This window comes from Selaginella moellendorffii, unplaced genomic scaffold (genome assembly GCF_000143415.4).
Source record: "Selaginella moellendorffii unplaced genomic scaffold, v1.0 SELMOscaffold_28, whole genome shotgun sequence".
Lineage (NCBI taxonomy): Eukaryota > Viridiplantae > Streptophyta > Lycopodiopsida > Selaginellales > Selaginellaceae > Selaginella > Selaginella moellendorffii.
In genome coordinates this window covers 1,586,419-1,609,955 of record NW_003314289.1, presented here as the reverse complement: position 1 = coordinate 1,609,955, position 23,537 = coordinate 1,586,419, and the positions used below count along the sequence as shown (strand labels likewise).

The window sequence follows — 23,537 nt, the reverse complement described above, 5'->3', positions numbered from 1 at the left end:
GTCAGTCAGCTCAATCGACAAGAAGAAAAGAAGAAAAACTTCACAGGAAGATGAGTGGTTTGTTACCAGATGAATCGAACGGAGAAGTTGCTGGTGGTGGAGCTTCTACCAGCAGGGCCGACGCAAACGCTTCCTCGTCCCAGCAAGCTCCTCCAAGTCGCTACGAGGCCCAGAAGCGTCGCGACTGGAACACCTTCGGCCAGTACCTCAAGAACCACCGGCCCCCTCTAGCGCTCTCCCGGTGCAGCGGAGCTCACGTCCTGGAATTCCTGCGCTACCTCGATCAGTTCGGTAAGACGAAAATCCACGCACCAGCCTGCCCCTTCTTCGGCCTCGCACACCCACCAGCACCTTGTGCCTGCCCGCTGCGACAAGCCTGGGGGAGCCTCGACGCACTCATTGGAAGGCTCCGAGCTGCATTCGAGGAGCACGGTGGAAAACCCGAGTCGAATCCTTTTGGAGCTCGAGCTGTCCGTCTCTATCTTCGGGAAGTGAGGGAGATGCAAGCCAAGGCTCGTGGCATTGCCTACGAGAAGAAGAAGCGTAAGAGGCCAGGCTCTGCAACTTCAGCTGTTGCTGCCGCTGCCGCTGCTTCCACTGCTGCCTCCGCTGCTGCTGCTGCCGCTGCTGCTACCACTAGTGAAGGCTCTGGAGGCTCAGGCTCAGCTCTGTCCGGGGCAACCACGTCTTCATCACCTTCCGGACTAGGTGACCCCCATCTCCTCTGATTTGATTTCTTCCTTCCGACATCACGAGAACTCTTCCCGAGGCTGCGGCCCATTACAGCGATCCCAGGTGAATACATAAGTAGTAGCATACTTATGTTGGTCTGTGGCCGGGCCTTTTGCTTTCTTTCCTTGCATCTATCTCTTCTTCTTTGTTCCCCGTCTGGTCTGTCTGTCCATCACGAACACGTTTAGTCTCTCGAGAAAGTCCGGACCTTTGCATTCTCGGTAGTACAGGATGGCCGCGGGCTATTGTTCGTTCGTCGCTCGTTCGTTCATCCATCTCGTCAGCCTGCGTTGAGCTTATCGTCTCTTGATGCCTTCCAGATTACATCGGAGAGATACGCTGCAAGGATTTTCGATCAGAAGAGTCAGTGACAGCGCTTCAGAAGATCAATTTAAAGCCCACACCCGGTCATACGGCACGGAAGTTTCAACAAGGGAAAGCTTTACTACTTGAAGCTATGCTGATGGTAAGCCATCAATTCGCTGTCTGAAATATCACAGGAGTACTACCGCACCACAAGCGGACAAACAAAGCCATTCAGAAATTTGAAGGGGCTCGCAGGCTCAATTTCAGGGGCTTACTAATGCCAATCCTGTGACAAAGTTTGAAATATCTAACAAAACGGGAATAGATTTCCTGGAACCAGTCCGTAGCTCACATCAATGTGCACGTAGGATAGCGGGCGAAAGAGAGCAAGAGTTGACGGAGAAGCGGAGAAGAGGACAGAACAGGAAGACTTTGCTAAGTAATAAGACCTCTTCTCTACGTAATAGAATACGAACATATTACCTGGCTAGACATAGATGGTTCCCCAGCTCCTCCACCAAGAACCTGCAAGCATTTGAACAAAGGAATCAGAACCAAGTACTCGGGGGAAGACAATCTAAAGCTAAAAGCTCTAAGAGAAAAACAATCACTGTACACAAGAACGCACGCTACTGTGCCCGAGAGCCACGCAACCATGACAATTCAAATCCAAAATAAACAAAGCGAACTTACTTGGTTGTGATGGAGAGCCTCCTTGTGTCCAAACTTAGAAGAACTACTACAGAACAAAGCAAACTTACTTGGCTGTGTCCACACTTGGAAAAACTACAACAGTGAAAACACACTCGTTATGACCATTCAAATCCAAATAAACAACGCAAACTTACTTGGCGTCCCTGTGTGCACACTTAGAACTACAACAGTGGAAACACACCCGTTATGACGCGAAAACCAAAAAAAATAGAGGAAAGAGTCAGCAATCCCAATGGCAGGAAAGGAGCATTGACATGTGATGCCAGTAAGAACACGAAGAAAAAAAAAATCGAGCTCGGTTGATTCCACCAGGAAAGGACAAAGAGCTTTAAGATCGGCTAGTCAATCTGTCACCAAGACAAGGACTTCTTAGACAAAAAAGAATAGAGGACGAAAGAATGATTACCACTACCTAGGAGCTCGAAGTATTGGTGTTCTTCTGCTGCGAAATATCGTCGCTCGGTGCCTGGGACTCGTTCTTCTCTAGCTCCGCTCTAAGCTGCTGCGAGAAATCGTCATTGACGTCGTCGTCGTCCCAATCGTCCTCCCACGGCTGGAGCGCGTCCTCCTCCTCCTTGTCGTCCCATTCTGGAGATCAAAGAAGGGGAAGAATCCAGCTCCAGCGACTGTAGCCCTAGCATTGCGATCGTGCTTACCTCCGTTCTCAAACTCCTCGAATTCGTCGTCGTCCTCAAAGAGATCGAGCTTCACCTCCTCCGTCGCCGCGGCGCCGTCTTGCGTGGCCGTGGTTGCCATGGAAATCGATCGATCGATCGATCGATTCGACCAACAGAGCCAAACAAAAAAGAACCCTAAGACCTTGCAAGAACCCTAAATATTATTATTCCAGTATATTCACAAACAGATCTCCAGCCCTTCAAGTTACCGTTTTGAGGGACTCAACCTCCACCGTCGGATCAAGCGATGCACCGTGTGTCCCTTTGACACCGAATTATCCGGTTTAGCAACTTCTGTCCAGCGAAGAGGAAGAGCAATTCTACCACCACCGCCCCGAGAAGAGATGAAAGACGCGAAGAACTGGACGACGAGACCGTGATGCTCGATTTCCTGGAAGAAACTGAAGCCCAGTGAGAGATTGAGATGTTCTTCGGCGATAGCCGCCCGGATTCCTCGTACCTCTTCTTCACGGGCTCGGGTTCCAGGTACGTATGGGGATCGGAGATGCTGCTCTTCGTCGGCGGCGTCCTCCTCTCGCTCCAGGAGTTTCGTGGCGCGGCACTGCCTTACTCCAAGTTTGCCGGTCGCCAGCAGAAGATCCTCCAGTTGCCCAGCAAGATTGGAATGCTCATGTTCTACCTCCCTGCGGCGTTGCTCTGCTCGGCTTTCTTGCTCCACAAACTCGAGTACTTTGACGCACCGACGTTCATGGAGGCGATGCGACTCTCCACTTGGGCATACGATCTCCGCCTCCACAACAGTGCCAGTTTGCGCATAGTACTCGTCTCGGCAGCCATGACTTTGCATTTCGTCAAACGAGTCCTCGAGGTACCTATTTGCATTGCAGCTCACATAGTAAAGAGAGAAAAACAAACTCCATTGAAGCAAAGCTAACTTACTTGCAACTGCTAGGTGAATTTTCTTCATGAGTATACCGGAACAATATGCGGAGTGACGAGCATGTTAGTGTCGCTGACTTTCGCGCTACTGTCACTCAATCTCTTTTACGCCCAAGAGATTGCCGAGGCGATGTGCTACCAGCCTACGTACAACACAATGTGGTTAGGAGTTGTAGTGTTCATGGTGGGAATAGTTGGAAACTTCTACCACCACTGCATACTTGCCCGGATACGAAACTCGGCCGAGGGGCTTGCTGCGACGGCCCGACGGGACAGCATCACCACCAAGAAGTACATTGTTCCACACGGAGGATTGTTCGACAAGGTGGCATGCCCGCAGTACCTGTTCGAAATAGGCACCTTCATTGGGATTTCAATGATCAGCCAAACAACAATGTCTCTTGCCTGTGCGGTGTTCGTCATGCTCTACCTCACTGCAAGGAGCTTCTCCACCCGGGACTGGTATGTTCAGAAGTTGGAAGGCTTTCCAAAGACTCGGAAGGCTCTTATTCCCAACGTTCTTTAACCGAACCACTGTATTTTCTTCGTCCTTAGCTTAACTGCAGAACAAAGTTACGCAAACAACGCAAGACGCAGTCTTTCCTCACACTTTTTTTTTTCTCTCCCCCTCGTCTTGGAAGGCAAACACAGCAGCAGCAGAGCTACAGGGAAGTCCTAAAAGAGAGCACGGAGAGGATTAATGACCCACACTACAAACCATTCTTAAAGGCGAACCCAAACCGGAGAGCAAAACTCAAGTGAGAAAACTTCCATTCCACTAAAACCAGCTGAAACAAGGAAGACATCACGCACGACATTATACTGAAGAAGAGGACGAACGAGAAAGAAAATAAATATAAAATGAACCTGGTATTGAGCACTTTGTAGTATACAACATGCTCATGTCAATTGGTGACAACCCAGATTGCCCGGTTTGCATAGTGAAGGCCTTTTCGCTATGCATGATTGTCACTAGCTGAACACAAACGAAAATCGGTCAGAACCACTGCTAGAGAAAATTCTAGCTCGACTACAGGGCGCTCAACTAAGGAAGAAAGCAAAAGGTACTACGATGAAGGAAGAGGAGGAAGGAAAATAAATAGTACAGACGATGTCCAGAACCGGCCCTTCAAAGTGATGACTGATGCCCACCCCGACCAACTAAACGAGCTCCCAAGGATAACGCTACGTCGAGCTTCTCCCTTTGGCGGCTATCCCCGAGCTCTCTTATTGTTGCTACACGATGGACATTTGTACTTTTTGATGTGCTCCGCCCTGGCCGGTGTGATCTTGACGCACTTGCCGTGAAACCACTTCTCGCAGACATCGCAGCCTATCCAAAACTCGTCGGACGTGTAATTCCCCCCGCAAGTTCCACACTGTGTGTCACCGTGCTCTTCGTCTTCGTCGTCAAAGGCTTCGTCCTCCTCCTTGGGGGGTGCCTTGGACGACTTTACACCGCCTTCGTTCTGGTAGTAGCTGTTAGTAAAAACAGAGAAAGGAGAAAGATCGAAGACCCACCTTGACAACAGAGGTCTTGCTCTTGCTTCCGCTGTTGTTCACGCTGGATTTCTCTTTCACAGGTTTCCTTCCAGTGACAGTATCGAAAACCGTTGGTAGCTCATTCATCATCCCAAACAGTCGTTTCCTGCATCAAATGGAAAAAAGACAAAATCTCAGATCTACCACAATCGTTGACAAGAAAAAAGGAACAGCGAGTACCAACAAGAAGAATACTAATCAAACTGTCGGACAAAACTTGGAAGATAAACAAAAGCACTAACCTTTCACTCTTGTCGAGGCGGGCACCGTGATAAAACGCGACTGCGTAGAGCCAAGCATCGCTGTGTACCGCCACAAGCGAAAGCCAGTCCTTTCGGAGCATGCCATCTCTCGCGAAATTGATACCGAGCGCTGGCTCAGGGAGCTCCGGCGGCACTTCCTCGGCTGGAAGATTCACCTCCCAAGTCTCGTCGGGGAGACCATAAAGGCACAAATTTTCCTTCTCTGGAGTCAATAAGAGAAAAAGTGACACCATACACCAAAGTCAATATCACACTTAAACAAAAGACCCGACCATTATATATACATGTAGTAGCACCACACTAGACTAAAGGATAAGAAAGAGTACAAACCTGGATCACATTGTCGGTAGAACTCTTCCACATCTACATACAATCGCAAGTGGTAAGATTAGCAAGAGGCGCAAAGAAAGAAAAAAAAATAGAGAGAGCTTAGCTTACCTCCAGAGAGCGCCTTAAGCATCCCGGCTCGCCGCCCCTTGAAATCCTTGAAGACTTCTTCTACTGTGCGGGGATTGGCCACGGCGCCTCCTTCCATCTCCAGAATACCTCGCCCGCGGAGAAAAGCTTCCTTCCCTGGAAACCCTGTTGGCTCGCGGCAGCAAACCCTGGATCGGCAATGCCTCCTACCAAGATTCCAACCCCAAATCTTGCGTTTTTCGGCACCCAGCGGTCAAGCACAAGCTGCGCCGCCCGATCTGCATCCCGGAAGCAAGGAAAATCGCGGCGCGGCGAGCAAATGTGAGAGAAAGAGTGCTCAAATTGAAACGGAGATCACCGGGAGCGCCGCCGCGGCATCAGATCGGCGCCCTAGACACGGAGAGCGGGGAGAGAAGCAGGGACTACGAAGAACAGGGGCTCCGGCGAGAGAAAATAACCTAGTGGTGTGTGTTTCATGGGCATACATGGCGATCAGCCCATGGCCATAAGACTATTCCGGCATATTCCGTGCATTAGGAAAATTTCAAATGTGGCTGAATCCAGCCGTCCAGCTGGACGGCCATAAAAAGCTCTCAATGAAAAAAGGCCCTGAAAAGGATACATTCCGTTGCCGGGACTTGAACCCGGGTCGCTCGGGTGAGAGCCGAGTATCCTAACCGACTAGACTACAACGGAAGTGATGTAACCCTTTTCCAGGCAAAACTTCCTAAGCTTCTCAAGCAATAATAAAATTAGAAAAAGAATTTCTTTTCCCGGGCATCTGGAACACATAATCCAACGGTAAGATGCCCACGCAACGTCTTTTCAAAGGTATCCCAGCCGTCACTCAAGGGTGTAGCGTGTCAATGGGAGCGCTATGTGTCGTATTTCTGTGTGCCACGGAGTTCTTTGCCCTAGGAGAAGATCCTCTCTGGCAGCGCTCTCTTGTAAGTAGAAATTTCGCGATCCATCGAATCGATCGGCCGGGGCAGCATCCTCTGGATCTAGCTGCCGCGATCGCATCGCATGGCTCTAGTCGCCGCAGCTTGTTCTTCCAGCGCATCGAACATCCAGGGCCTAGATTCTTCCCGGCGCGAGAGGCGACATAGGGATTCTAGTTGCTCCAGCTCTAGAATTGTCGTGGTGAGCAAATTGGAGCAGGGCATTCCAGCTGCTGGATCTAGCAAGAGCTTCGGAATTCTCAAAGACAGGCGAGATTTTTCTTCTTCTTCGAATTTTTTCCTCAAGATCAGACATCTTCAAGCCCGGCAAAATAATTTGGGCGACGAGATTTTCAGATGGCTATCGACACAGCAAAAGAGCGATGGCAAACTGGATTCGTATGCTACGTGGTGCATGTCGCTCGCGGTTATGATCTCCGTGATGATCACACCGGCGGACGCGCAAGCTTTTGTGAATACGTCAACGCAAAGATTCCTGTCGGATGAGCTTGTGACTATCAACTTATTCCGGAATTCGACTCCATCGGTCGTGTACATCACAAATCTAGCAGTCAGGTTTGCAAACTTTGCGCTTTTCTTTCTTTGCTTTCGTTCGCAAAGAGTTTTAACAATCGTTTTTCATTTTGTGCTGCTACAGGCGAGACGCCTTCACCTCGGACATAATGGAAGTCCCTCAAGGATCGGGATCGGGATTTGTCTGGGACAAAGACGGGCACATTGTTACAAACTATCATGTTATTCGAGGAGCCTCTGACTTGAAGTAAGTTGTGTTTTACGTTTGCAAACAACGAAGAAGAAATAACTCCTCACGTTTTCTTGATAAATAGAATCACAATGGGAGACCAATCTACGCACGAAGCCTCCATAGTCGGCTATGACCAAGACAAGGACGTTGCGGTTTTAAAAATCGATGCCAGCAGCAACAAAACATTACGACCGCTGCCACTAGGGAATTCTTCAGAGCTTCTCGTTGGGCAGAAAGTATTCGCTATAGGAAATCCGGTAAGCAGCTTCGATTGCAGCTTTTTCGGCGATCTTTTCCTGACGTCCTTACGTATATGCACAGTTTGGACTGGATCACACGCTAACCACGGGAGTCATCAGGTGAGATTAAATGTCCTCTTTTCAGTACGGATGCAAAGTTTTATATGCTTTCCTTTTCCAGTGGCCTGCGACGAGAGATCACATCTGCTGCAAACGGTCGTCCAATACAAGACGTAATTCAGACCGATGCAGCAATAAATCCCGGTAACAGCGGCGGTCCGCTGCTCGACAGCTCTGGTAACCTCATCGGCATCAACACGGCAATTTACTCGCCATCAGGTGCGTCATCCGGCGTTGGCTTCTCCATCCCCGTTGACACGGTACGTTTTTCGCGCTGCTTTCGGCTGCATAAGCGTGAAAGAACTAAAACTTCGGTTCTTGTCTGGAGGTGGCTGGCATCGTCGACCAGATCATCAAGTATGGCAAAGTGACGAGACCGGTTCTGGGGATTTCGTTTGCGCCGGACCAATCAGTGGAGCAACTTGGCGTGAGTGGAGTCCTCGTACTCGGCGCCTCTCCTGATGGCCCTGCTGGCAAAGCCGTAAGCATCTTAAAACGAAACTTCTACTCCTTCTATCAGAACTTTAAAGCTGACTGGCGCCGCGCAGGGATTGCGATCGACAACGAGGGACGCCTATGGCCGGCTTGTCATGGGCGACATTATCGTGTCCATGAACGGGCAGAAGATTAGCAAAGGCAGCGACCTTTACAAAATTCTTGACGCCTGCAAAGTCGGGCAGACTGTAAGTAACTTTCACATTTTCTTCGCACAGGAAGAGAGAGAGAGAGCTTTTGGAAAGCGGTCGAGGTCCTCATAAACTCTTGTTTTTACCTTTTCAGGTAAATCTCGAAGTTCTTCGTGGAGAAGAGACGGTGACCATGACCATTACATTGGAAGCTCGCGACTAATTTCCGGCCACGGAGGGGTTCCTAGCAAGGATGGCCTCTATAGCATAGTGGTAGTGCGTTCGCTTCGTAAGCGAAAGGTCGCGAGTTCGATCCTCGCTAGGGGCTTGTGTGCATTTTAACCGTTGCTAGTCACAACTTTATTTTGTACGATGCGATATACCTTTTTACAGAGTAAAAATTACCAGATTGTCTAGCCATTGGTCGTGCACAACGGCCATATCTTGTTTAGCCATAGATTCCATACTTGGAGGCGAGCTCAAGGAGGATCTTCTTTACTTCGTCGGTGTGCAAGGACTTCCATTCTTCCATCTGGACAAAGTTTTCTCGTTTCCATGAGGAGATCTTGGAACTATAAGATGGAAAGGAGCTTACTTTCGCGATGAAGCTGTTGATGATCTTGCCTTGGAAGGACGAGAGACTTGCGCTGCTAAACTCCAGCCCGATGGATTCAAAGGCCTTCGCGAGCTGGATGAGAACTCCGTCCGAGTTCCCACAGTTGATTCTCAAGTAGAACACTTGCTCCTCGAGCTTGGAAACTTCGAGCTGGAGAAGAACAAACTTGTAAATGGATACGAAAGAAAGAGAACTACCTCGACTGCTTTGCGGGAGTCTTGGTTGCGCAACTTGGCGTAGTGCTGGTCGATGTCGGTGGAATAGCTGCAACCCCGGTGGTCACTGACGATCATCTCGTTCCAGGCGTCGACGACGCTCCCGAGCTCCACTTCTCGCCTCTCCGCCGCCTCGAGGCTCGACACATCCTCCTGAAGCTCTTGCACCTTTCCCTGCAGCTCTTGCACGTAATCAATAGCGTCGGCCACGATTGACGCCTTGTCCATCTGCGATGCAATCCAATCCAATCAAAGGTTTCATCTTGAAAGGTTTCTACGTTGCAAGAGAGTGAAAGTTCTAGCTCTGGCTCGAGAGGTGTTCTAGGGGAGCAAGAAGAGAGAATGATAAACCTTGCTAATCTTGGGGACGATTGCTCGCAGTGAGTAGAGCCTCTCGTTGAGCTTCTTGCGTCGTTTCCTCTCTGACACCAGGTTCTTGGACGCGCTCCCGGCGGCCTTGGAGCAAACTTTGCTCGCTTGACCTTGCTGCTGCTGCTTCTTCACCTCGTCGCCGCAAACATCGCGCTTCACGGTGGCTTTCTTGCCATCGCCACTCTTGGGTCCGAGGTCCTCTTGGGCGGAGAGAACTCCGCCCAAGGCCGGAGGAACCATTGCCTTAAGTCTCCCAGCCTTTGGAGTCTTGGAGCTGTTACAACTCGCGCTACTGTACACTGGGTTGCCATAGAGCTCGTCCCCGGGATGAACAACAGTGTCCAAAGAGCCATGCTCTTTTCTATCGCCGGATTGATGGTCCGGAGTAGCCACCGCGAGTGCTGCAGCGTTTCTAGCCGCATTGCCGTGGTGATCCTGGGGAGAGCACGATGCCGCCGCGGACAGCATCCCCATGCTGTGCATCACGTCCTTTTGGTTGTGGGTGTTGAGCAGAATCGGCAGGAGCTCCAGGAAATCATCGCAGCCTTGCGAGGAGAATCCCTCGTTGGTCATCCCGGGAGTTTCTGGGTCCTGGCACACACGCGAAACAAAGATATAAGGTCGAGTTCATCAGTCGAAGAAACGAGATAAAGGCACTTGTGGCTCACCATTGCAGCCACCACAGCCAGCCCAGAAAAGAAGACACAAAGTCCTACGATTTGTATCTTATGATGCTTAGATCGTCCGAGAGGAGCAACGTACCGACCAAATCTTTTCCTCGAGTTTTCAGAGGACAAAGAGCTAGACCGAAGGACAAAGGTGTGGGTCACGCCTTTAAAATGCCATGGCCTTGTCACTCTCAAAATGCCCAACAAACAGAGCTCTTGAGCGAGAACAACATGGAGAGCCAGGAAACAAAAATGAGAATCCTTGCTTCAGCTTGATGATCGATCGAGACTTCTTAGTCCTTTATCTTCTTTGCAGTTGCTGTCTCCGGTGTGCATTTAAAAAGAAGCCTCCTTCTCCTCGCTGGTCTGATTGCTCTCTCTTTCTCTCGCCATCCATGCAGGGTGATAGAAGAGAAAGTTAAGGGCAAAACGACAATGGCAGTGCGTGCCATGCATGCACTGCCCTAAAAGATGACAAGGTGACGGAACATCGGTGTCAAAGGCCATAAAATGGGAGCGTGTGTGTCTTTATTGTTATTTGATGGCGAAAGAATCACCCCTCCGGTCAATGATAGTCAAATACGGTTACCCTAGTCAAACCATAGTCCACAGCTGGCTGCCACGTATCCACAAAGATGCGATGGAATCTCCACGCGGAAGGAAGCGCGTTGCCTACATTTGGCTAGGGTTTTTGGATCGCGGCGCGTGGATCTCTTACTTCCGGGTAAGCGATGATCGATCTCAGCTAGAATATCTACATCTATGTAGGAATCGCGATCAAAAGCGATCGTTGCGGAATTGATAGAGAGCCATTATTTTATTTTTTTTGTGATTTTCTAGGCCTTGGATCTCTTGGTAAGCGATGATCGATCTCAGTTAGAAGTTAGATCTATATAGGAATGGCGATCCAAATGCGAAATTGATAAGAGAGCTCGATCGTCCATGCTTTGCTGAGAGTTTTGTTTGTGATTTTTTCCAGGCCTTGGACATGGCGCAGCAAGTGAAGCATTTGGAGGTGGACGTGGAGAAGAAGATGCATCTGGAGGACAGTGGCATGGAGAAGAAGAAAGAGAAGAAGGAGAAGAAGGAGAAGAGCGCGGAGGTGGACGAGGATCACAAGGAGAAGAAGAAGGAGAAGAAGGAGAAGAAGGAGAAGTGCGTGGAGGTGGACGAAGATCACAAGGAGAAGAAGAAGGAGAAGAAGTAGAAGAAGGAAAAATGCGTGGAAGTGGACGGCGACAAGGAGAAGAAGAAGGAGAAAACAGAGAAAAGCTTGGAAGTTGATGATGAGAAGGAAAAAAAGAAGGAAAAGAAAGAGAAAACGTTAGAGGCTGAGCATGACAAGGGAGATGAGAAGAAAGAGAAGAAGAAGGACAAGCATGGCGATGACACGAAGGAGAAGAAGAAAGAGAAGGAAGGATCAGGCGAGGGCGATGAAAGGAAGGAGAAGAAGAAGGAAAAGAAGGACAAGGAGAAGAAGGATGGAGAAGAGGGTGATGAATCGAAGGAAAAAAAGAAAGAGAAGAAAGACAAGGAGAAGAAAGAGAAAGGCAAGGACGAGGGAGACGAAGTGAAAGAGAAGAAAAAAGAGAAGAAGGAGAAAAAGGACAAGGGCGAGGGCGATGGCGAGAAAAAGGAGAAGAAGGAGAAGCATGGAGACGAGGAGGAGAAAAAGAAAGACAAGAAGAAGGAAGCAAAGCTGGAGGGCGATGACAAGAAGAAAGACAAGGAGAAACACAAGGACGAAGACAAGGTACTCCCTCAAATCGTTTGATCCATTTCTTACCATTTTGTTTGCTCATTGTCTTTGCAGAAGAGTATCAAGGACTAGGACGACGAGAGCTTTGTGCGTAAAGTGGTATGTTAATAAATCGTGAAACGTTTTTTTGGTTCCAAGTTCCAGGCTAGAGATCAACGTAGTTTTCAGTGATCTTCAGAGACCATGCATGGCGCTGAGTGCCAGTGATCTCAGGATACCATTTGGTCCTCACCAAGGTCTGGCGCTGGGAACACTCCCGGATCACTACTTGACAAGTCTCGCAAGCTCGGTTCCTGGTCTCAAATGGGGTCGGCTGGCCAGAGAAGTTTTAGACCAGCGCAGCGGAGCCGAGGGAGCCTTCCAGCTCGCAACACTCGTCAAGTCGTGTGACAATCTCCTCCAGGGCCGAGAGCTACACGGTCGGATCCGGAAGAGCGAGCACCATTTGCAGGACAGGTACCTCTTGAACCTTTTGGTGGAGATGTATGGCAAACTTGGGAGCTTGCAGGAAGCGAGGGCGGTGTTTGACGGCATCGCCCAACCGAATGTCTACTCGTGGAGCATCATCGTCTCGGCGTATGCCCAGAGCGGGCATACCAACGAGGCAAGGTTGGTGTTCCAGAGAATGCCGGAGAAGAACATCGTCTCGTGCAACACGCTCATCGCAGCGTACGTTCAAGACGGTCGGACACGAGAAGCCAGGGAGCTTTTCGATGGAATGCGAGACAGGGACGCAGTCTCGTGGAACACTTTGATCACTGGGTATGCTCAGAACGGGCAGCTCCAGGAAGCCAGGAGATTGTTTGACAAGATGGAGGATCGAAGCATAGCTTCCTGGAACGCGATGATCGGGGCCTATGCGCAAGAGGGCGATGTCGAAGAGGCCGAGAAGCTGTTCTTGCGAATGCCGAGGCTAAACGTTGTGTCGTGGAACACGGTGGTGACTATGTATAGGCAAAATGGGGAGCCCAGGAAAGCTCTCGAGCTCTTGAAAGAGATGCCGGAGCCAAACGTAATGACTTGGACGGTCATGGCACAGACGTATGCCCTCGTTGGGCATATGAAAGATGCGAAAGAAACGTTTGATGGGATGCCACAGAGGACGATTGTCTCGTGGACGATGATGGTGAAAGCTTATGCCGAGAAGGGTCATTTGCTAGAATCGAAGAGGGTGTTTGATTCCATGCCTGAGAGGAATGTGGTAACTTGGAGCACTATGATACAGGCATATGCCCAAAATGGGCATCTAAAGGATGCTAAGAATCTCTTTGACTCTGCGCTGGTCAAAAGCATTGTGTCGTGGACTTCGCTGCTTCAGGGATATTCCCAGGACGGGCATTTGGGAGAGGCGAAGGGAATCTTTGATGCAATGCCTGAGAGGAACGTAGTCTCTTGGAATGCGATGCTTAGAGCATATGCCCATGCCCAGAATTTAGAATCTTTGGATAGCACACTTACAAAGATGCCACAAGCGGACTTGGTCTCGTGGACGATTCTGCTCACAGCATATGCCCAGGCTGGGAATCTCCATGAAGCAAAGAAGGTATTTGATCGGATGCCACTGCACGACCTGGTATCTTGGACCAGCATGGTTTCGGCATATTCCCGGGGCGGGCATTTGGAGGAGGCGCGTGTCATGTTTGATACAATGCCGCTGAGGAGTGTGGTGACGTGGAACGTGATGGTTGGTGCGTACGGCGAGGCTCGCCTGGTTGACGAGGCCAGGAAGCTGTTTGACTCGATGCCGTACCGTAGCGTGGTGACGTGGAATGCGCTGATCGCGGCGTACGGTCAGAGTCATTGCGTTGACGAGGCCAGGGCCAGCTTTGACTGGATTCCGGAGCGGGACGGGGTGACGTGGAATGCCATGCTTGCCACGTATGCTCACCACGGTGACGTGTTTCAGGCGTGGCACCTTTTTAGCCAGATGCCCGCGAGAGACACACTGTCCTGGACAGCCATGGTGGCAGCATATGCCCATTCGCGGCATCCACAGAGCCCCAAGACTCTCCTCTACATTCTCAATTTAGAGGGTGTTAGTCGGGACGAAGTAACGTTTATGAGCATTCTTACGGCATTGAGCCACTCAGGTCATTTGAAAGAGGCTTGTCAATGCTTTGGCTCGATGGAGTTTGATTACTTTGTGGTTTCCAAGGAAGAGCACATCTGTTGTATGATTGATGTTCTTGGTAGAGCTGGACTTGTGAACGAGGCCAAGGACCTGTTTGATAGCATGCCTTACGATCCGGGCAAGGTGGCGGTGGCGGCATTCCTGGGTTCGTGTGGAAGACAACCAGATGTGAAAGTTACTAGTGCCAGATGTGCTGCAAATGAGGCTATCCTCGATCGGAACTTGTCCAGATTTTCAGCTACGTATGTTCTTCTCTCTAACATGTATACTCTGTAAACCTGAGCTAATTGAATTTACAAACACAACTTGAACTTTAGTGGTGACTTAAATGTTGGTTGAAATGTGCACTTCTGCCCAGGAAAAAAGCCAAAAAGCTGTTAGGAGTTCTATTTCTTCATTCTTCCTTTATGGGGAGCAAGGCGCTCTTGTTGCTGCTACTAACAGTGCTTCTTGTGTCTGCTCAAATTCACTGTGGAGTTTCGTTAGCAGCAACGGGCCATCTCAAGGCAGAAGATGAGAGGATTGCAGCAGTGGCAGCGCTTGAAACAAGGTGTGAGCTTGTGGAGAGATACGAAAATGGCGATTCTTGTGATGAGCTCCATTCTCTGGTCCAGTTTCTGCTCGACATGAACTATCCATCAGTTGATGCGTGGCAGCATTGTCTTGTTGCTTTGGAGAGCTGCACAAATGGGGTAAAAATCTTGCAGAAATAATATTTACAATGGACTTTGATAGTCTTGTTTAAGTTTTTTAACAATAACAGGACACAAAAAACCTTCTCCACCTTCTCATACCCGAACCATGTGAGTTCTGGACAGGTCTAATACTTGAAGCCGATGAACTGGGCCAGTTATTGCGACCACTCTCGAATGCCTGAACAGAAGATGGAGGCCTTGAGCTAAACTGAGACTGGGTGCTGCTCGTGTATGTGGGCTGATCCAAATCACGTCTAAATGATCTGCCCGAGTTCTGGACAGACGCTGCAGATTTAATTCTTGAAGCTGAGTCAGGTGCTGAGGACTTCTGAACCGACCGCAAGCTGGAAGCTGAAGATCCATCACTGGTTAGGCTCCACCAGTTGTTGCGACCATCTTTAAAAGCCTGAACAGAAGATGGAGGCCTTGAGCTAAATTGAGACTTGGTGCTGCTTGTGTGTGTGAGCTGATCCAAATCACGTCTAAATGCTCTGCCCGAGTTCTGGACAGACGCTGCAGATTTAATTCTTGAAGCTGAGTCAGGTGCTGAGGACTTCTGAGCCGACTGCAAGCTGGAAGCTGAAGATCCATCACTGGTTAGGCTCCACCAGTTGTTGTGACCATCTTTGAAAGCTTGAACAGAAGATGGAGGCCTTGAGCTAAATCCGCATCTTGGTACAAGATCGTGACCACTCCTTTCCGGAACAGAAGAAACAGCCTGGACGGAAACAGAAGATGGAGGCCTTGAGCTAAATCCGCATCTTGGTAAGATGTGACCACTCCTTTCCAGAACTGGTCCGGTAGAAGCAACAGCCTGGACGGAAATTTGGCTGATTCCAGAAGATCCACTTTTAGTGCTGCTGGTAGTTGAAAAGCTTGAAGATCTGGACGAATTTAACCATGATCCAGCCCACCCATCACTTTTAGTATAGAACTGGTTGCCACTGGAAGCACTGCTTCGTCTGCTGTAAACACTAATTGAAGGCTGCAAACTCAAACTTCTGTTATCACCACTTGTCCTCCGTGATCTCAAGTTTTGGGCATGTGTGTCATAACTTGGCAATCTTGACCAATTGTTTGCATGAAAGGCTTGAACAGAAAATGGTGGCTGGCTCATACTACCACTAGTTGAAGGCTGCAAAATAGACTTCTTGCCGTTCGACATCTCAAAACTTAAGATCCACAATTCTTTCTACTTAAGAAGAAGTCCCCGTTTCTAGAAAGCACGTTTTCACAGTTGATTTTTTCACAAGAAAACTTCAATTCGGATTACAATGCAATAAATTAAAGTTGTTTTGGCCATTCGAAAGGGGTCCACACCATTGACAATTAGTCAGAGCTGTTCACAATTGCCTTGAAAGATTCTGCCCAACTTGCCCAAGAAGGTCGCAAGCTCCTTCTTGCTGCTATGATTTTCTGGCTATTCCAACTAGCCTCCTATATGCTCGAAATCATCAAACAGGATTTCTGACTTCTTTAAAGACAAAAAATGGTTGGCCCCATCTTCGATGCTACAATAATTTAGCACATTTCTCCATTTTATTTTTATATTTTATATTTTACGTGCCGATTGATTACAAAGAAGAAAACGTCATGTCCTCTGGAACAAGCTGTGACAGCCTCTCCACGACTTCGTCAACGTTGGGCCTCTTGCCGCTATCTTCTTCCATGCAATCCATGCTAATCTGGACGAAGGACTGGAGCGCTGGGGAGCGATCCCCCGGCGGAAGAGCCGAGAAATCGAGCGTCATTCCCCTCCTTGCCCTTGCCTCGAGCACGCCTCGCACCCCTTTGATCTGCTCAAATGGAAACGACCAAGTGACGATCTCCCACATGACGACTCCCAGCGAGAAGATGTCACACGCGTAACTATACTCGGGGCGCCTGATCGCTCGGTTTGCCTGCGGCAACATCTCGGGAGCCTTCCACCGGACCTGCTCCTTGCTCTGCGGCCGCTTGTCACTTTTCAACGCTTCAATCCTTCCTTGGTTGAATCCAAATATTTTGGGACGGAGATCCTGGCTATCGTCGATGAAGATGTTTGGACTCCGGAGGTTCTTGTGGACGACACCCACAGCGTGAGCGTATTGCAGCCCCATGGCGATCTCCAGAGCAAAGTTCTTCTTGAGACTCCAGTGGCCATCCTTGAGCTCTGGCTTGTTGTGTATAAACTCGTCTAGCGTCGAGATTTCTTTCCCCGGCCTCTCCATGACAGCATACTTCGTTTTGCCATCCACATAAGTCCCAAAGAACTGGAGAATGTTGACGTGAGACTCTGAGAGCCGCTTGAGAATGGCCAGCTCTTTCTCTCCAAGATCCTCCGAGTATAAGAGTAGAACTCGCGTTGCGGAAGAAGAACCAGGCTGTTCGAGAGTGGCACACAGCGTGTGTTCGTCATAAACCTCGTCATCGTCGTCGAAAGTTAGTCCTTCCAGCATCGCGTTCACCGCATCTCTCTCCTCGGACATTAGCTCCCCACTGAGCAATCTTCTCATATCAACCTGCTGCTGCTGGATAATGGACTGGATCATGGAGCGCAGCTGCCGATTCTCTTCCGCGAGATTCGAGACTTTGGATTCGTTCCTGACTTGCAGGCTGAATCCAAAGTACTGGATGCAAATCTCCAGTCTCTGATTGATAGAGTCGAATCCATCCTCGGAGTGTGGTGCCTTGAAGATCTTGACGAAGATGCTACCGTTTCTATACTTCCGGAGAAGATAGATAGCATCGTTAAACACCACCTGGGAAGAGAAAACATTTAAATCTTGGAAGAACAACAGGATCTTACCTCGAGCCTTCTAACGTGTGTTCCAAAGTTTTCTCGAGTAAAGTGCTCCCTCTTCTCGATGAGCTCCGCAATGGACTCGCTGAGGAGCTCCACCTTGAGTGCCAGCGTCTTGGATTTTTCCCTGCAATGCTGGGCGCTGTAAGCGAGATCCAGCAGCGTCTCGACGAGCTTGCCAAGGTCAACGGTCACCACGGCCTGCATCAAAGATCTCACAATGCGCTCGCTCATTGCGATGGGGAATGAGCTCGATGCGATGCGCAAGCGATCTCACTGACCTGGAGGACTGCTTCCGAGCGTGCTCCGCCCCCTTGCCTTTGGCTCGACCAACGATGGAAATAATATCCCTCAAGGCTCGGAAACAATTTAGTGTTAATATCAATTAAGCACTGCTGGTCTAGTGGTAGAATAGTACCCTGCCACGGTACAGACCCGGGTTCGATTCCCGGGCAGTGCATTCGGCATCTTTTGTTTTTGCAAAAGTAGCAACATGAACTCCTGCTCGCCCTCAAGCACCTTGCATCCAAGAACCAGAAAAACGAATCTCACAAGCTCTCATTTTAAAGAAAAACTTACCAGATTTTCATGATTCTTGCAATATTAACGAACTTCAAAATTGAAAGATCAGAGAACTGATAGTTGTCACGCTCACTCAAGCGGTTACATTCCTCATCCCAATGGCAGCAATACCTGGAGCATGAAGAAAACTTTAGGAGCTCCTTGAGATAATTGAGCATGAGCATTCTAATTTACCATAACGGGACAGACCGGGGGAAACTTTGGATTCCACCTTGAAAAGGAGCGGGAGGAATGGCACCCTGCCCTAATGTTTCTGGAATGGAACAGAGAACTCTGGTAAGGCGGAGAGGGACATCCTGCGCCATGACCTCCTGCATGACGTGGTGGCTTTTCGATCGAAGCTCGAGCCGGTACTAGTGGAAGGTGTCAACATGCTGATACAAGACATTGGTGCCTCTCTTGCAGACTTGCAAGCGAGCCTTGGCCCGGTGGACGTTTTGGACATGAGCGAGCAGCTCTTTGCAACAACCTCTCGGGCTTTGTGGGGTTTGGCAATTTATACTCCCTGGATGCTCAACAATAAGACTAAAGTCCAAGGAGATATGACGAGAGATTGCAACACCAAAGGCCTATATAAAGTATATTTCTGATTAATTTTAAGACAAATTACTTTTATTTTACATATTGCAATGTCTACACAAATGAAAAGGCGTGTGTCTCGTGGGTTATCTTGTGCACATAAGGCCAAGGAGCACATGTGGCCTCCACGTGAGAGATTGGGTGCTATAATTCGTCGGTCGCAATTGTAAACAATGAGTGATTGCGATCTCATATTAACTGGTAATTTTCAGCACTTATTTAAATGACATTTTTAATAGCTTAAAGGGATGTTGCCTTTGGAAGCAGAAAACTTGTCTCCTCAAAGGTGACGTTGAGATGAAGACTAGACTGCCCAATGTGTGGGCACAAGTTTCATATTTGAATGCTTTTATATCCATGTCATTTTCTGGGACACCAAAAGTTTTTCAAAGTCCAGATGAGAAAGGAAGGACAAACAAGCGACCTGAAAGTTCCAAACTGCTGTTCATGTGATGTTCCTTTTTTCTTACGGTCCCCAGTCCCCACAAGTCTATGGCCAAGTTTTTCAAAGATGGTCTCGGCGTGAGATCGAGACGACATCCCTCTTCAGTGTCTCCACCAGCGTCTTGATCACCTCCTCGCTACAAAATCCTTGTCAAAGGGAGCTTGGGCATGACCAATTTCCCAGCATACCTCATAAGCGACTTGGACTTAGCAGCCAGATCCCAGCCTCTCGCCCACACAGCATCTGCGAAGTTTTGACCTGATTAGAGCCTTTGAGACTCGCAGGTATGGAGATGGTATTAGCAATATGTTTGCTGATAGAACGCTCAAGATAAAATATTAAGGGAAAAAGCTGAAAAAAGTATTTATTAGTTACAAATGAATTCATAGTTTTGTAAAATACATTGCCGACGAAAAAAGCTATATATTTAGTTAGCAATAGAAAAACATGAAATATATGCAAGACTGGGGAAAATTGCCCGAAGAAAATTTCCACAAATATATTTATGCAGATTTTAATCCTTGTATAGGTGACCGAGGCAAACCTGAAAATCTGAACATAGAGCATATGTTATAACTAGAAATACAAATTAAAGGCCTAATTGCTCAAATTGTTTAATACAGTATTTTATACAGCAAAATGCAATTTCTTAAACTCAAAATAGAGTGCAAATATTTATGGGTTAATAGAGTGTATAATACCCAATCCAGGTGCAGGCAATTGTTGCCAAGACAAGCACTAGAGTTGGAATCATAGTAACAATAAGAAGGTACTCCATTCCTGCTTTACCAGCCAAAGATATTAATCCATCAGATAATGCTCTAGCTAGTGTCCCAGCTTCAGTGGAAAGAAATCCACAATTGAAAACTCCTCTAGATAGACGCGACGGCATTACTTTGGAAAGAAGTGACATGTTAACCCCTGAAACTTTTTCCAAGTGAGATAAAAGCTCCAGGAAATCCAAGACTAACCTTCAAGCACATTTGTTGAAAGGAAAATTACAATAGCCGAAGCAACATATTGCACTGTGGTATATCTGAATAATGGATAATAGCAGATGTTTGCAATGACTCCTAATGCAATTAGAATCTCTGTCCAAAAAATTACGACCCTACAAGAAAAAAACGTAGAAAAGTGAGAAAAAAAAAGAGGTGTTACTACCTATCCGCGAATGTGTTGCTGATATAGTTAGCAACCACTGCACAAATTGGAAGCACAGCCAATCCAAGTGCTCCTAAGAAGTATCCCACCTGATCAAAATATATGTGCATATTAAAAAATCTGCAAATGTTTGCATACCTGTGAAGAGCTCCACTGGAAGTAAAACTCGGAGATAATCCCAGATTCGGATACCAACATTTCCACGGCAAACTTGAGCATAAAATACACCAAGAGCAAGATCTGCACTGGTGTATTTATCGCCCTGAAGAGTTCTGAAATAGTTCCAGCAGGTTTCCTGCCTTTGGCCGGAACCGTTTCTTCTCCCAATAAAGGGTCAGTGATACCAGAGCCAGAATCCGAACCATCATCTACAAAAGCACTGTGAACCTGGTTTTCTGTGTCATGGTTGACGCTCAGCCGCTTTGGTTCTTTGAATGCAAAGAGTGAAACAATCAGATATATTCCCCAAAGAAGTAACATCACCCATCCAGGAGCTGTGAATTGGTTCACTGGAAAGCCTAGCATCTGTTTCAAAGGTTGAAGTCATTCATAAACTATCGATATGCTTTCAGCTTACCTGGAAGTCTAGCTTGATGAGGAGGCTTGCAAGTGCAGGGCCAGCCGCCATTCCTAGCGAGCTAGCGATAACAAACGACGCTGATACGTTTGTAAGGTGCTTAACAGGAACATGATCCATAAGATATCGCCGGTTGATCGCCCTTGCACCTCCCAGCCTGTTACACAAGGCTCGAGCACGTAAAAAAATATGAAAACATTAAAATGTCGCAAGCAAGTTTACCCGCTCAAGGCACGTCCTATGACCAAAAACCAGAACGAGTGGAAGGGCAACGCCAGCGCGTACATGAGATTGCCCGCCATCAAGAGCAGCGTACTTATAAACAGTGGAGCTCTGTAAGAGAAGTTCGACCACCAGCTATAAACCAGTGCAGACACAAGTGCTGCCAGTGGCATGGCTCCAATAATCACCCCGTTCATGGTTCCAGGAACGTGTAAAGTTTCGGCATAATCATCTGAAGTGGGAACTACAATGTAGTAGTTTGCCTGGTACAAGATCCACGATTAGAACTTTTAGAGCATGGATGTGGCAATCTCAGTACCATGTAGAGGAAAGTATTCCATAGGTTGAGCTGGACGGACATAAAATGGAACTCTCGCTCATCGGCAGTTTCTAAAGCATGGTCAGACGGTTCAGGTAAGAGCAGGTCGTTTGCAACGAAGGACATAAAAGTCACTTCTTTTGTAAGCCTGTGTAGTGCTCCTTCGAGAGCCTGTTCAATACGTAGTGTTATATTTCCATGTTTTGGGATGAGACAATACAGACCTTGATTATAGGCTCATGCTCGATAGGAAGAGATGACTTTCTAAAGAGAGAGAAGTAACTCTGTCTGTGACTGTGCCCGGAGCTCAGCTGAGCAAGATTTTGAGCTATAGTTCCCATTAGAGCTCCAATACCCTGCAAGCTTGTAAAGAATAAATACCAGAGAGAGAAGGAAAAACAACGAAACAGAAGAAAATGTAGAACACTTACCACTTGTTTGAAGACTTGTTGTAGTTGAGAATAAGGGTGGTTTATTCGGGAAGCCAGATATTGTTCTCTGAAACGAAAGCCAACGCGCTTGTCAAATTTTTTAAGTATCTTCCTGAGGCCAGTGGTGTTCATCTCCACAAAGTTCAAAAGCTTGAGAAGCTCTTGTCCAATAGCTCTGCGTTGTTTACACGGAGTTTACACAGTGAATTCAAGTGACAGATGTTCTTGCCTGTATTCCTCAATTAGGTGATAGCTTGTCGCAGCCTCCACGTCAATTTCCATGGCGGCAAGGGATTTTTCCTGCTTCTCGGCCAGCTTCAGCAGCTTTTCTGCGAGAAGTCCTTGCTTCTCCATGAGAAACAGCACAATTCGCTCCACCTTTCCAAACAGGAGTGCCAAAATCACAAGCTTTGCAAAGAACTAGCTCAACTTGGTACCTGTGAGTCGAGAAGTTGCGCAAAAGAGCTTATTATTTGCTCTCTTTCCTCCGAGGAAGCATGAGACGCGCGAGATGCATACTCGTTTATCCTCTTCTTCAGAGCCTTGTAGCCAATGTAGTGACTGGAACATCAAGAAGATCATAAATTTTTAGAGTTGACATTCCCTCGACATTCCTGTGATCTTACCTTTCCCATTCTGGAATTCTGTTCGCCAAGATATAATGTCCAAAGTGGACCATGATACCTTAACTCCTGCTATAGTTGCAATCCACTATCCACTGGAAGAAAAGAAAAGCAACCAAAAAGCTCAATGACTTGGCCACGCCGAAGATCAAGCCCCAAATGCGTACGCAATGAGGGACTGCCAGCTATGTCTTGGGAATGAATTGGCCGAGAAGAGAAGATCTAGCGCTTTAGGCAATTAATGCGCAAGGAGGAACACAATGGATCCTGGGAGAAATTTTTGGTAGAGGAGCTCACATCACACAGCTGTTCCCTGGGACCTCTACGAACAGGACAAAACAAGACCTCCAGTTTCACATGCATCTCAAAGCAAAAACTAGGCTAGAAAATTCACGCGAGATCACCTAATCACGCCACGACGATCAATTCGATCCAACGCGTGTGCGCCAATCGCCGGTGAGATCGATCGATCGATCGATCGAAATGCCTGCGCGCTCTCCTGGAAAACCTAGCCGGGCCACTCAAAATTCCAGGGGAGCTTCATAGCAACTCGTTTTAGCAATGACGTACAGTCGTACGCATGGGTCGCCGCCCTTTTATACCAAAACGGACGGCTAGGGCTACGCCACTTGGCGCGATCCCGTTGGGGAATATTAGAAGATTCAATAATCATTCGAATATACCCAGATATTGTGGTGTATATTCTTTCCAATGCTCGAATCTTCGCGGCTAGAGAATGTGGATCTCAGGGGGGCGAATCATAGGCCTGTATGTCTCTTTCGGGTGGGACCAGCAATCTAGCAAACCGTCTGACAGTTGGCAGCGTCCACGTCAATGGATTGCCCAGACACGTGGTCGGCGAAGGTGTTGCCACGTCGCCCGTGCACGCCCGTGAGCTAGAGGGAAAAAGGTGGCAAGAAAAGAAACTCCATGCAGAACGTGCTGCGAGGCCCGATGCTTCTTCAGGAAAGATCTTACGTATAATACTGTATTGCAGGCACGAAAAGTATGCTATTCAATCGTATTGCGACACCTGGCGTGGATCCGACGTGAATTCATATGATCCTGAAAGCGATCCCTGCGCTAAAGGCCATAATATAAACTATTCTCATTGTGT

At 48.2% G+C, this 23,537-nt stretch overlaps 10 protein-coding genes and 3 non-coding genes across 21 annotated transcripts; 7 read left to right on the top strand and 6 right to left on the bottom strand.

Moving 5' to 3' along the window:
• The first annotated feature begins 24 nt into the window (after nucleotides 1-24).
• LOC9630434 (protein G1-like1) lies at nucleotides 25-1,530 on the top strand. 2 transcript variants are annotated; one of them, XR_002993019.1, is made up of 2 exons: nucleotides 25-795; nucleotides 1,053-1,530. XR_002993019.1 is itself a non-coding variant. In XM_024680709.1 (1 exon), the coding sequence occupies exon 1, from the start codon at nucleotides 51-53 to the stop codon at nucleotides 726-728; it is 678 nt and encodes a 225-aa protein (XP_024536477.1). In that variant the 5' UTR covers nucleotides 25-50; the 3' UTR covers nucleotides 729-1,374. The 2 variants fall into 2 exon arrangements, 1 of the variants encoding a protein (XP_024536477.1); XM_024680709.1 differs by having other exon boundaries at nucleotides 25-1,374.
• A 1,042-nt stretch (nucleotides 1,531-2,572) lies between these two features.
• LOC112348347 lies at nucleotides 2,573-3,704 on the bottom strand. Of its 6 annotated transcripts, none has more exons than XM_024680715.1 (3): nucleotides 3,330-3,704; nucleotides 2,890-3,262; nucleotides 2,573-2,830 (listed from the first exon to the last, which is right to left on the bottom strand). In XM_024680715.1, the coding sequence occupies exons 2-3, from the start codon at nucleotides 3,235-3,237 to the stop codon at nucleotides 2,750-2,752; spliced, it is 429 nt and encodes a 142-aa protein (XP_024536483.1). In that variant the 5' UTR covers nucleotides 3,238-3,262; nucleotides 3,330-3,704; the 3' UTR covers nucleotides 2,573-2,749. The 6 variants fall into 6 exon arrangements, with proteins under 6 accessions (XP_024536483.1, XP_024536479.1, XP_024536481.1 ...); XM_024680711.1 differs by having other exon boundaries at nucleotides 2,573-3,262; nucleotides 3,330-3,472; nucleotides 3,538-3,699; XM_024680713.1 differs by having other exon boundaries at nucleotides 2,573-3,262; nucleotides 3,330-3,472; nucleotides 3,541-3,699.
• On the top strand, nucleotides 3,391-3,855 carry LOC112348271 (polyprenol reductase 1-like). The gene has a single exon (XM_024680457.1). It carries the CDS (start codon nucleotides 3,391-3,393, stop codon nucleotides 3,853-3,855), a length of 465 nt encoding a protein of 154 aa, XP_024536225.1.
• Nucleotides 3,856-4,175: 320 nt separating this feature from the next.
• Nucleotides 4,176-6,110, bottom strand: LOC9645466 (PHD finger protein ALFIN-LIKE 1). Its single transcript, XM_024680706.1, has 5 exons — nucleotides 5,573-6,110; nucleotides 5,465-5,497; nucleotides 5,114-5,336; nucleotides 4,851-4,977; nucleotides 4,176-4,798 (listed from the first exon to the last, which is right to left on the bottom strand). Exons 1-5 carry the CDS (start codon nucleotides 5,667-5,669, stop codon nucleotides 4,541-4,543), a joined length of 738 nt encoding a protein of 245 aa, XP_024536474.1. The 5' UTR covers nucleotides 5,670-6,110; the 3' UTR covers nucleotides 4,176-4,540.
• A 64-nt stretch (nucleotides 6,111-6,174) lies between these two features.
• Nucleotides 6,175-6,247, bottom strand: TRNAE-CUC. The gene has a single exon. It is a non-coding gene; the product is annotated as a tRNA-Glu (tRNA).
• Nucleotides 6,248-6,438: 191 nt separating this feature from the next.
• On the top strand, nucleotides 6,439-8,623 carry LOC9630432 (protease Do-like 1, chloroplastic). The gene is made up of 8 exons (XM_002975745.2): nucleotides 6,439-7,068; nucleotides 7,151-7,273; nucleotides 7,341-7,515; nucleotides 7,580-7,617; nucleotides 7,679-7,877; nucleotides 7,946-8,098; nucleotides 8,166-8,300; nucleotides 8,398-8,623. Exons 1-8 carry the CDS (start codon nucleotides 6,578-6,580, stop codon nucleotides 8,464-8,466), a joined length of 1,383 nt encoding a protein of 460 aa, XP_002975791.2. The 5' UTR covers nucleotides 6,439-6,577; the 3' UTR covers nucleotides 8,467-8,623.
• On the top strand, nucleotides 8,500-8,571 carry TRNAT-CGU. Its single transcript has one exon. It is a non-coding gene; the product is annotated as a tRNA-Thr (tRNA).
• LOC9645465 (transcription factor ABORTED MICROSPORES) lies at nucleotides 8,580-10,150 on the bottom strand. The gene is made up of 5 exons (XM_024680705.1): nucleotides 10,115-10,150; nucleotides 9,426-10,037; nucleotides 9,057-9,302; nucleotides 8,839-9,009; nucleotides 8,580-8,775 (listed from the first exon to the last, which is right to left on the bottom strand). The coding sequence occupies exons 1-5, from the start codon at nucleotides 10,115-10,117 to the stop codon at nucleotides 8,692-8,694; spliced, it is 1,116 nt and encodes a 371-aa protein (XP_024536473.1). The 5' UTR covers nucleotides 10,118-10,150; the 3' UTR covers nucleotides 8,580-8,691.
• Nucleotides 10,151-10,752: 602 nt separating this feature from the next.
• LOC9645464 (protein PXR1) lies at nucleotides 10,753-11,559 on the top strand. Its single transcript, XM_024680598.1, has 2 exons — nucleotides 10,753-10,838; nucleotides 11,094-11,559. The coding sequence occupies exons 1-2, from the start codon at nucleotides 10,755-10,757 to the stop codon at nucleotides 11,319-11,321; spliced, it is 312 nt and encodes a 103-aa protein (XP_024536366.1). The 5' UTR covers nucleotides 10,753-10,754; the 3' UTR covers nucleotides 11,322-11,559.
• Nucleotides 11,560-11,642: 83 nt separating this feature from the next.
• Nucleotides 11,643-14,320, top strand: LOC112348338 (pentatricopeptide repeat-containing protein At4g02750-like). Of its 3 annotated transcripts, none has more exons than XM_024680673.1 (3): nucleotides 11,643-11,867; nucleotides 11,928-11,972; nucleotides 12,052-14,320. In XM_024680673.1, exon 3 carries the CDS (start codon nucleotides 12,061-12,063, stop codon nucleotides 14,278-14,280), a length of 2,220 nt encoding a protein of 739 aa, XP_024536441.1. In that variant the 5' UTR covers nucleotides 11,643-11,867; nucleotides 11,928-11,972; nucleotides 12,052-12,060; the 3' UTR covers nucleotides 14,281-14,320. The 3 variants fall into 3 exon arrangements, with proteins under 3 accessions (XP_024536441.1, XP_024536439.1, XP_024536440.1); XM_024680671.1 differs by having other exon boundaries at nucleotides 12,042-14,320; XM_024680672.1 differs by having other exon boundaries at nucleotides 12,023-14,320.
• A 1,830-nt stretch (nucleotides 14,321-16,150) lies between these two features.
• LOC112348270 (eIF-2-alpha kinase GCN2-like) lies at nucleotides 16,151-18,368 on the bottom strand. Its single transcript, XM_024680456.1, has 5 exons — nucleotides 18,238-18,368; nucleotides 18,061-18,174; nucleotides 17,763-18,000; nucleotides 17,488-17,682; nucleotides 16,151-17,440 (listed from the first exon to the last, which is right to left on the bottom strand). Exons 1-5 carry the CDS (start codon nucleotides 18,366-18,368, stop codon nucleotides 16,274-16,276), a joined length of 1,845 nt encoding a protein of 614 aa, XP_024536224.1. The 3' UTR covers nucleotides 16,151-16,273.
• TRNAG-GCC lies at nucleotides 17,871-17,941 on the top strand. The gene has a single exon. It is a non-coding gene; the product is annotated as a tRNA-Gly (tRNA).
• A 1,302-nt stretch (nucleotides 18,369-19,670) lies between the features above and the next one.
• Nucleotides 19,671-22,805, bottom strand: LOC9645463 (SPX domain-containing membrane protein At4g22990). Its single transcript, XM_024680481.1, has 12 exons — nucleotides 22,424-22,805; nucleotides 22,235-22,358; nucleotides 22,027-22,175; nucleotides 21,798-21,972; nucleotides 21,591-21,722; nucleotides 21,367-21,537; nucleotides 21,048-21,310; nucleotides 20,826-20,982; nucleotides 20,387-20,773; nucleotides 20,249-20,337; nucleotides 20,059-20,198; nucleotides 19,671-20,008 (listed from the first exon to the last, which is right to left on the bottom strand). Exons 1-12 carry the CDS (start codon nucleotides 22,474-22,476, stop codon nucleotides 19,770-19,772), a joined length of 2,079 nt encoding a protein of 692 aa, XP_024536249.1. The 5' UTR covers nucleotides 22,477-22,805; the 3' UTR covers nucleotides 19,671-19,769.
• Nucleotides 22,806-23,537: the final 732 nt, after the last annotated feature.

Coding starts and splice junctions, on each gene's coding strand:
- LOC9630434 (XM_024680709.1), top strand. CDS start 51: ATGAGTGGTTTGTTACCAGATGAATCGAACGGAGAAGTTGCTGGTGGT.
- LOC112348347 (XM_024680710.1), bottom strand. CDS start 3,237: ATGCAAAGTCATGGCTGCCGAGACGAGTACTATGCGCAAACTGGCACT.
- LOC9645466 (XM_024680706.1), bottom strand. CDS start 5,669: ATGGAAGGAGGCGCCGTGGCCAATCCCCGCACAGTAGAAGAAGTCTTC. Junction 5,498..5,572: donor GCTTAAGGCGCTCTCTGGAG/GTAAGCTAAGCT, acceptor GATTGTATGTAG/ATGTGGAAGAGTTCTACCGA. Junction 5,337..5,464: donor CTACCGACAATGTGATCCAG/GTTTGTACTCTT, acceptor TATTGACTCCAG/AGAAGGAAAATTTGTGCCTT.
- LOC9645464 (XM_024680598.1), top strand. CDS start 10,755: ATGGAATCTCCACGCGGAAGGAAGCGCGTTGCCTACATTTGGCTAGGG. Junction 10,839..11,093: donor CGTGGATCTCTTACTTCCGG/GTAAGCGATGAT, acceptor GATTTTTTCCAG/GCCTTGGACATGGCGCAGCA.
- LOC112348270 (XM_024680456.1), bottom strand. CDS start 18,368: ATGGCGCAGGATGTCCCTCTCCGCCTTACCAGAGTTCTCTGTTCCATT. Junction 18,175..18,237: donor CCCCGGTCTGTCCCGTTATG/GTAAATTAGAAT, acceptor TTCATGCTCCAG/GTATTGCTGCCATTGGGATG. Junction 17,683..17,762: donor GCTCGGAAGCAGTCCTCCAG/GTCAGTGAGATC, acceptor TCTTTGATGCAG/GCCGTGGTGACCGTTGACCT.
- LOC9645465 (XM_024680705.1), bottom strand. Junction 9,010..9,056: donor ACTCCCGCAAAGCAGTCGAG/GTAGTTCTCTTT, acceptor GTTCTTCTCCAG/CTCGAAGTTTCCAAGCTCGA. Junction 8,776..8,838: donor TCAACAGCTTCATCGCGAAA/GTAAGCTCCTTT, acceptor AACTTTGTCCAG/ATGGAAGAATGGAAGTCCTT.
- LOC9630432 (XM_002975745.2), top strand. CDS start 6,578: ATGGCTCTAGTCGCCGCAGCTTGTTCTTCCAGCGCATCGAACATCCAG. Junction 7,069..7,150: donor ATCACAAATCTAGCAGTCAG/GTTTGCAAACTT, acceptor GTGCTGCTACAG/GCGAGACGCCTTCACCTCGG. Junction 7,516..7,579: donor TATTCGCTATAGGAAATCCG/GTAAGCAGCTTC, acceptor GTATATGCACAG/TTTGGACTGGATCACACGCT.
- LOC112348338 (XM_024680671.1), top strand. CDS start 11,737: ATGGCGAGAAAAAGGAGAAGAAGGAGAAGCATGGAGACGAGGAGGAGA. Junction 11,868..11,927: donor AACACAAGGACGAAGACAAG/GTACTCCCTCAA, acceptor TTGTCTTTGCAG/AAGAGTATCAAGGACTAGGA. Junction 11,973..12,041: donor AGAGCTTTGTGCGTAAAGTG/GTATGTTAATAA, acceptor CGTAGTTTTCAG/TGATCTTCAGAGACCATGCA.
- LOC112348271 (XM_024680457.1), top strand. CDS start 3,391: ATGTTAGTGTCGCTGACTTTCGCGCTACTGTCACTCAATCTCTTTTAC.
- LOC9645463 (XM_024680481.1), bottom strand. CDS start 22,476: ATGGTCCACTTTGGACATTATATCTTGGCGAACAGAATTCCAGAATGG. Junction 22,359..22,423: donor AGAATTCCAGAATGGGAAAG/GTAAGATCACAG, acceptor TTGATGTTCCAG/TCACTACATTGGCTACAAGG. Junction 20,983..21,047: donor ATAGGACGTGCCTTGAGCGG/GTAAACTTGCTT, acceptor CTTGTGTAACAG/GCTGGGAGGTGCAAGGGCGA.